Source organism: Stigmatopora nigra, chromosome 9 (genome assembly GCF_051989575.1).
Source record: "Stigmatopora nigra isolate UIUO_SnigA chromosome 9, RoL_Snig_1.1, whole genome shotgun sequence".
Taxonomy (NCBI): Eukaryota; Metazoa; Chordata; class Actinopteri; order Syngnathiformes; family Syngnathidae; genus Stigmatopora; species Stigmatopora nigra.
The window spans coordinates 9713361-9722351 of NC_135516.1; the positions used below are offsets into that span (position 1 = coordinate 9713361).

The 8991-nt window shown below is 40.0% G+C and overlaps 2 protein-coding genes across 3 annotated transcripts; one reads left to right on the forward strand and one right to left on the reverse strand.

Annotated features, from left to right (window-relative positions):
• Positions 1 to 632: 632 nt before the first annotated feature.
• On the reverse strand, positions 633 to 5208 carry sugp1 (SURP and G patch domain containing 1). 2 transcript variants are annotated; one of them, XM_077723802.1, is made up of 14 exons: positions 4894 to 5208; positions 4469 to 4637; positions 4186 to 4289; positions 3823 to 4053; positions 3536 to 3659; positions 3360 to 3460; positions 2800 to 2911; positions 2410 to 2717; positions 2104 to 2210; positions 1807 to 1984; positions 1614 to 1720; positions 1393 to 1538; positions 957 to 1086; positions 633 to 874 (listed from the first exon to the last, which is right to left on the reverse strand). In XM_077723802.1, the coding sequence occupies exons 1-14, from the start codon at positions 4910 to 4912 to the stop codon at positions 848 to 850; spliced, it is 1863 nt and encodes a 620-aa protein (XP_077579928.1). In that variant the 5' UTR covers positions 4913 to 5208; the 3' UTR covers positions 633 to 847. The 2 variants fall into 2 exon arrangements, with proteins under 2 accessions (XP_077579928.1, XP_077579927.1); XM_077723801.1 differs by having other exon boundaries at positions 2800 to 2923; positions 4894 to 5205.
• Positions 5139 to 8346, forward strand: LOC144201300 (E3 ubiquitin-protein ligase RNF126-A-like). The gene is made up of 10 exons (XM_077723810.1): positions 5139 to 5425; positions 5494 to 5589; positions 6002 to 6060; positions 6136 to 6190; positions 6273 to 6514; positions 6603 to 6671; positions 6743 to 6812; positions 7204 to 7297; positions 7375 to 7490; positions 7609 to 8346. Exons 1-10 carry the CDS (start codon positions 5357 to 5359, stop codon positions 7756 to 7758), a joined length of 1020 nt encoding a protein of 339 aa, XP_077579936.1. The 5' UTR covers positions 5139 to 5356; the 3' UTR covers positions 7759 to 8346.
• The last annotated feature ends 645 nt before the right edge of the window (positions 8347 to 8991 follow it).

Sequence of the window (8991 nt, forward strand, 5' to 3'; positions counted from 1 at the left end):
GAAGCGGAGAGCAAACAGACACGCAATATAATATTCAATTACACATTAGACAGTTTAAACTATACTACCAAGGAATCACGGTAGTATAACAAATTCCTTGGAACGATACGAGATAGGGTCATTCATTCATACATGAAAACATAATTCTCCTTAAAATGACTTCAATTTTCACCCACACTGCTAAACAAAGTATTTTTTGTTGGCAGCAAGGTCTCTTTCTGATACCTTGGCAGATTTTATGACTTGCTTGGCTGTGGTTTGAGATATATTTATCCCCTCTGAAGAATGCCATTGTGCAGGTCTAATTTCACTTTCTAATTTCAATTTCTTAACGACCAAATGCCTCTAAACAACAATCCCTAAAGAACAGGATAGAAACAACAGTAATTATTGTTAATCTTTGAAAGTGCAAGTGAATATTTTCTGTCATTTCCCTGTCAAAAACTGCCTCAAAAAGACCTGACTGGGAGCACTGGCTAATGCTAGCTTCTTAGGGGTCCGTACACCGCACAGCCCCTTCAATCACATCGCAGACAGATTCATGTCACTAATGTGATTTTGTGAATATTGGACAAGAAGAATAAAGAAACAAAGGCAATGCCATTGAAGTCGTAAATAATAGCAGGCACATAGAAATGTACAATAGGTCTTTAATTAATTCAGGTGAAATGGTAATTGATTGTGTTAAGGAAGCAATTGGGATATTTAAATCTGGGTGAAAACTAACATTTGGGAGTGAAAACACCCTTACACATCCAAAGACAAATATTGTTTTTGTGCAATTTTTACTTAACAAGTGAGATATGAGGTGTTGTCCCCCCCTATCTCTGTAAACAGCTGCCTTCTTTCAGTAATATGGCCTCCGTGGATTATTCTGTGAAAACAACACAGGGAGTGGATACGCATTCAAGATGTTATAGTGTAAAAAAAAAGAGGGTAGACAATAGGTTGGTTACCAGTGGATTTGGCCGAAATCGGTAGGCTAGCATCATCCTCTTCCGGAAGGCATCATACTCGTCATCATTTTTGGACAGCTCTGCTGGACGGTCAACACCGAAGCCTGCTCCATTTGCTGCCGTAGTTCCCCTTTAAGTGGACATAAAAATAAATATCATTGTTTTAAGCAAATTACCTCCATATTTTCCATTAAATTAATGATGACGTTAACATACAAAGTGTTTTGTAGGTCTCTAACCACTAGGCTTAGCGAGTGTTGCATAATGACAACATTTCAGTTCCCGAGGGTATCCGTGCTCAGTGTATAAGCTTTTTTCTAAAGCACTCTTAGCAAAATTAGCTATGCATACCTTGTTTGTGGAAAATAAATACTTAATGTTATTAGGAGGAGCCAATTCGTTTACAGTTCTATTTTTCCGTTGGATGAATACGCACTTGTTGACAGGAGCTTTGATGCCTTGTCCATCGCTACCGAGACCTTCGCCTTCCTTCCAGCCCATCTTCATCAGCATGCGGAACCCCAGATTCTCCACTGTCAACTTGAACTCTTTGTATTCGGAGTAATCTGGGTCCCGCCCCTCCTGCAGATAAATACATTCTTTAAAAAATGCCATTGCTAATCTTTTTTTTTAAATAATATACCAACTACAGCTGACCTTGAGTGCTTTAAAAGTCTCCATGAACTTGTCCAGCTCCTCAGGAGGTAGAAAGTCTCCAATGAAGTGTTTCCCTTTTCCCATGTCAGTCAGCGATTCTGCCCACTCTGAAAAAATCGGGACAAAGAAATGTCTTCATTCATGATGTCATACGAATTAGAGGCTTGTGACTCTTTCGGGTTTTCCAGCACACCTCGCGTCTTCTCCATTTCCATTTGTCGGAGACGATGCTCCCAGGTGCCGGCCTCCTGGTCCACGTCTTCGTCGCTGTCGTACTCGTGCTGGTGGTCTTTGATGGCCTTTTCCCACATCTGCTGCATCTCGGCCATTGCCCTCTTGTGTTTCATGATCATGTCGTACATCTCTTGCATCTACAATGCGTATTGGAATACACAAACACGTTTGATATAAATATTTAACAGGAGTATTTTTTTGTGTGCAACTGAGTTAGTGTTTTTCTTTTTTTCACTCAATATTAAGAACAAGGTACCTCTTGTTGCTCTTTTAGTTGTTTCTTCTGTTCATCAGATAATTCTGTCACACCAACCAGACCAGCAGGCTTCCCCTTTTTATAACCGAGACCTTGAAGATCCTGAACTAAAACAGACAATATCAAAATATTTTTGAAGAACATCTGTTTATCAAAACAACAACAACATTTAAAAGCCATGAGAATTAAAAAAAATTAAAAAAAATTAAAAAAAATTAAAGCTACAAGAAAAAAATTGTAAAAAAAAAAGTCTACTTTGCACTGTCCTAACTAGACGCTGCATTATTGTGCGTGCATGTCAATTACCAGAGAGCGAAGGCATGTTGGGGTCTGGAGCAGCCACGTTTTGTGGGATGATGATGGGAGGAATTGGAAGCTCCACTTTGTCATCTTCAGACCCCCATCGACTCTTTCTCTTGCGTTTGACGGGCGGCGTATCTTCCGCTTGACTGGGCGCTTGAGATGGCGGGGGGACGGAAATCTGCGGCGGTCTCCGCAAATCTGTCTTGGACTCGGCCGCGGGAGGAGCGGAAGTCCGTGCGGCGGCCGCGCGATACTCTCGCAGCTTCTCTTTGTAGAAACGGTTGGCCGGGTTTTGCTGATCGAATAAAAAACTAGAAGAGATTCAAAAAGGGGTCGAGGTCAAAGGACAAGAAAAGGGCTTTGGTCTAAAAGATGATTTTGAAAGAACCCGACCTGAAGGTAGGGTTGTGGCGGTTACGCTCGATAGCGATGCTTTCCACTTCTGGGCCGCCCTCAGCCACAAACTTGGCCAGCTGCTCGGCCACTTCCTGGGTTTCCGCATCCACTGAGGGGGAGACTTTAAGCGCTCTATCAGTACTGGGGTTCAAATGACACTAATACTGAACCATATTCAACTGCCATCAAACATCACCATTCTAGAGCTAATGAGGGATAAAAAAAAGAGGGAGGAGCAACGAGGACAACACTGGTGAATGGCAAATTGAATCGATGAAACATTTTTACTCCAACTAATAATAATCACTTTGCTGTTACCCACTTAACAGTTGCAAATTACAACTGAATTGTTGAAAAATGTATTGAAAAACACGAGTGACGGATGGTTTCATTCAATGTAAAAGAGTTACACGACATAATAACTTATCAATGTAATCTCTGCGGTTAATAGGGTTGCACCATTACAATTATAATATTATTTAATAATTGTATCGGTGCAACACTAATTTTTCTCATGAAAAATGTAGGGGTTACCATGTTACGCCTCCAATCCTTACCGTTAACGGACGTGTTGTCAGGGGTTGGCGCATTCCTTCTCAATTCCGCAACTGTCTTTTTGTAGTATAAATACTCCATACTGTTTCTGTCATGCAAAAATCTAAAAGAGACAACATAGTATTTATTTTTTTAACCTTCATTAGTCTGTAGTAGCAAAGTGACCCTTGAGACTTACGTGAAAACAGGATCGTCCTTATAGTCCTCCTTGGCCTGCCTCTCCAGCTCGGGTCCCCCCTCCGCCACAAAAGAGGCCATCTTGTTGATTATGAGTCTGGTGTCTGGGTCCTCTGGGGGAGAAACTTAAAGCAGGCTATCAGTACATTTACTCTTAGGTCAATGGGGCCAAAATGACAGACGTATGCCAAGTGTGCCGGAGCAGGGAGTGGGGGGTGGGGAACTAAAATGTCCCAGCTATTTTGTTGTCCATGGCCACACTGAAGAAAATAAAAGGCCTTGATTTACCTTTCATATTTAAGAGTTCTGTGTAATCAATCTCATCTTCTTCGTCGTCATCTGGGGAACAAAAGACACTTGGCCTCTGGCTGAGAACTGGATTCTTCTTAGACTGGGAATAACTCTTAAACTGGCTGAGCATGGTGCCGACACCGGGCCGCTTGCCGACAAAACCGCTTTTTCTTTGCGCAGTTTCCCCTCCGGTAGATGAGGGTGGATTTTTGCAGACAGCGGGAGAACCTAAAGGAAAAAAATAGAAATTAGACAAATGGGAACAGCAATTTTCACCATGGAATAGGTGTGTTGGTAGTTGGGAGTCAGTACACTAAAATTAATGTACTATTAATAATATGTGAGGCTTAGGGTACTGACCAGAACCACTGTTGGGTTTATTCTTCTGCATCTTCATGAACTGCTGCAAGAAGCTGCCGTCGTTTATAAATTTGTTATTGGAAGGCCCTTGAGCAGGAGGAGAACTAATGGGATAACAAGACAGAAAATCAATGATCTATCTTACAACAGAATAGATTCACAATAGTTTAAATTAACTCAATGGCTGCTATCAATGTCCCATAGAGCGGCCTGTCTGTTTATTGCAGCACACACACAAAATAACATATCTTTCATTGTAAAGGTTAACAATACAAGGGCTCACCTTGGAGGCAAAGATTTGTTGGGCGTTTGTGCATTCACTTTAGCTTGCTCTGCCATTCTGGCTTCAATTTCCTTCTTTTTCTCTGCTATCAGTTGTTCTTGGCGGATAATATTCAGGTTCATCTTCTGTTTCTGGGGATTGGGAGTCTTGGTTTTCCATCCTCCTCTCCCTGAACAAATAGTGAATGATATATGAATATTATGATGTGTTAATATCTATTACAAGAGACCCTTTACAGTTGTTTCGTGGAACTTTAGAATGTGTTTTGATTTGCCCTGTAAATTCTATATAAAGGTACGGACCATGTAGTTTAGGATTACACGCATGCTGGTGTGCTACGACGACAAATGATGTCGTCGCCAAGGCTAATATGACTAACTAAAAACTACAAACAATAAATGTTTCAACATGCTGGTTGAGTGTACCTGCATCACTAGACTCCATCGTCGTAGCAGGAAAACGATTTATTCTTGAAAAGGATGATCAGAGACAAGTTAGCAGTTTTGTGCAGATGCTAGCCTCTATTGAGATTACTGTTTGCTAGTTTGGGTTTCCAGGCTCCAGAGACGAGAATGAACATCCGGTTTAATTTTGTTTCGAAATAAAAGTGCACACTAAGAAAATAAAAGAAAAACAGAGTGACTGTGACGAGGACTTATGTAAGACTGTTTGAAAATCTGTTGAAAAATTGAGCTCATCTATTGCTCTTTTTAAGTGCAAAATCGATAGTGTTATTGATCATGGCTCTGACATAAAATGGCCGACAAATGAATATGCCATCTATGGATTTTACGCGGGGGAGGGATGCATTCCCCTGCCTCAGCTTGTTTCGATATCTATCCCAGAATGCTTTGCGCAATGTCGCCGGTTTTAATAGTGCAGTAGTAAATGGCTACACGCACGTACGCTAGTTCGTACGTCTTCACTCGTCTTCAGTCCTCTTTCGGTCTTAAAAAGGTCGGTCGAGTCCACCCTGCTACGTTCGTGAGTCGGTTCTCGGCATCGTTTGCTTTCCAAACCGCCAGATTGTTGACTGGAGTGGGGAAATGGCTGAGGCTTCCTCACCTTCTTCCCGGTTCTTCTGTCACCGGTGTTCAGCGGAGATAAGCCCACGTTTACCGGTAAGGTAAATACGCAACAACAACAACAACAACAACAAGTTGATGTGTTGTCATGTGATGATTATATCAATCTGGAACTGTTTTAGTCAATGTCGATTACTATAATGAGTTAGTCAACAACTACTCTGTAATACACGTAGTGGTTCCACTTGGTTCTTGATATAGTTGTGTAATAAACATATTTATCATTTTCATTTCAAACTGTAAATTAGTTACTATCCCACTGCCAGTCCAAATTTTACACGAATTGCAATAAATGTATAGGCAATTAATTTACATGTCGCTGTGGACTAATGATTGTAATGCATAAGAAATATTGATTGACAAACAAAGTGGCATATTCGTTTCTAATGAGCTGTCAATGAATTGAAGCACTTGTGATGTTATATTAATCTTTCTGAAATGTCTGTAGGACTTTACCTGCCCAAGCTGTGACTCAGGATTCATTGAAGAACTGCCAGATGTGCAAAGGTATAAAGACGAACGCTGACATTTTCTTGTTCTGTAGGAATACATAATAGGGATGTTGTCATTTTTATTATGCAGAAACGAAAATAGCACTCCATCAACATCCTCCGCAAGTGATCAAACCCCCTTTCAGGTGAGTCAAAAGTCATCAATCATGCAATGATGCATTTTTAAAACAACATGACGTGACATGGTCCACACGTTGTCTTTTCTAGCCAACCATCAATCACCAGCATATGTTCGCCTTTCCTTCCGGGTACAGTCCTTTCACTCTAGGAGTATTTAATGAAAACTTTGAACTCAGAACTTGGCTACCCACAGAGGATAACAGGGAGACAGAAATTCAGAGGGAAGAGGAAATGGCGTCCCAGCAAGGGGACGCTACGCAGCCACCGCCAAGTCAACACGCCACTCAACGGCAGGGCACGCGTCCTGAAGGCGTGCCCACGTTAGAGGGGTAATTTAAAAAATGCCTTCTTTTCAATTCTGCAGTCGTGTTGTGAAAAGAGACAAATGTCAATTTCATTTTCTTGCATCATGAACAGAATTATCCAACAGTTAGTTAACGGGATCATAGCACCAACGGCTATGCCAAATCTTGGAATAGGACCATGGTAAGTAAGTCATTTTCACTTGTCTTGACATGGTCGTAGTAGTCTTGATAAATGCTTTGTAACTCTAACAGGGGTGTACTTCATTCGAACCCTATGGATTATGCATGGGGAGCCAATGGATTGGACGCCATCATAACGCAGGTATGAAAAGTGTGTTTTTGTAATAGCATGTTACGACCTGTCGCAGTATTCCAAAAAGTATGACAACTTCTCGCCCGTGATGCTTTGGTAGCCATTTTTGAGGATTTTATGCTAGAAGATCTTACCTTTTTTTCCCCATGCGGATTTCCTCCAGATGTCATTTGACTATTCTCCGATTGCCAATGAGTTGAGGTCTGAAAAAGAAAAAAAAAGTGAATTGAATTGCGAATATTTAATGAATAAAAATGACATATTTTTTACATATAGACAAAGAAATCAGAATTGACCTGCAGTGTAAACATAGTCCTAGTTCCACTCCAGTTTTTGTTCCAGTTACACCACAAGTATGCTTCTTTAAGTCAATAATGTCATTTATATACATACTTTATAGCTACTCAACCAGTTTGAAAACACGGGTCCGCCTCCAGCAGACCGAGAAAGGATCAAAAGTTTGCCTACCGTCTCCATCACAGAAGAACATGTGGGTGAGTTGTCATCTCATCCATCTGAAATAAAACATAGAGTTTAAATACTACTCTGAGTTGTTGTTTTACTCTTGCAGGCGCTGGTTTGGAGTGCCCTGTGTGCAAAGAAGACTACAGCGTGGAGGAGAACGTCAGACAGTTGCCATGCAACCACATGTTCCACAATGACTGTATAGTCCCTTGGCTTGAACAGGTGCATCTATACATTTATAAGAGTGAAAGTTTACAGTTTAAATGGAGAGTTCCACTTTTTTTTTGCTTGGGTTTGAGTGTCACAACTGTAACATTGTCTTTCTTTCTCCCACCCTCAGCATGACACGTGCCCCGTATGCAGAAAGAGCCTCAACGGGCAGAACACGGCCACAAACCCACCAGGTCTTTCAGGAATGAACTTTTCTCCCTCTTCATCGTCCTCTTCTTCTAACTCACTTAGCAATGATAATGCTCCCAGCAATTCCTAGATTTTCACCTCAAAGATGGAAACTTTACATTTTCAAGAGGTTTTCTCTTCAGTATTGCTCCGAGTCTTAATTTAACTGCTTGATGGAACCCGCTTTGCCGCATTGGCACAAGTTTGGGGACATGTTTTAAAAAAAGATAGTTTTTAAAATGCTCTTTTTAAACATTGCCTGTGGGGTGACAAATGTGGAGTTATTAGTTATATGAACAAGACTGAGCCAATGTACAGTAAATGGATTAAAACGTGTGTGTATATTGGAATATTTCTATTTATTAGTTTTAATTTTGCACACTGTTGAGTATTTTCATCAGTTGAACTGAATTGTGGATTTTGTTCTTGGTTTTGGCTTTTAAAATAGTTAGCTTTTTTTTAATATATACAGTGTATGATGCAATTTGTTGGACTGCATTTTTACCAAAAGTGAGGAAAGGGAAAACAACTCTTTTGTATATTCAATTTCTAATGCTATTAGTAAAAAATGGTATGTCAAACCAACGAACAAAAATCTCTAACTGGCCAAAAGTGCCAAGAATGGTATTATTTGTAACCTGAGACGTTGTGTAAATTGTAAATAAAAATGGAATTCTAAGATATGCATCCCTGCAATTTTTAAACTTTTTTTTTTTACTTTTGAGCACCGAATTAGACAGACTGAAAAAGTAACAGTACTTACCAAGTAATATATTCTTAATCCTCTGCAAAGAATAGCTGAGATTAGTGCGGCACTGGTGAGCTCACAATGAAAAAAATATTACTATATATGTCCATTTTACACAAGATAAGCATACCAGGGAAAAAAAGCAGCACAACAGTCTTTCAATTTAAATAGACATGGAAAGACGTTGACATTGAAAACAGCTACTGGATAAATGCCAAGTTTTCACTGTCCTTCTATAAAAATGTTCAATTAGCCACTCAATAAACATGCATGCTTGACTGTATATGAGGCCGAGGCTTCACTTCATTTCCCCCATTAGGGGAACAAGGGAGAGGCCTGATTAAGAGCAGCTTAAGCTAATTAAAGTAATAACACCAAATGAGTTTCAAGAACTTAATTATGGGATGCTCCAAAGTATAAAAGAAGAAATACTTTAGTCATGTCTGTTGAAAAGACGTTGAAGTATTTATTCAGTATACTTGATGTCTATAGTTTGCCTTATGTACTGTGTTAGAACCTTTTTTCTATATCTCCAGTACTACTAGTACTGAAATATTGAATACTATTGCTAGTTAT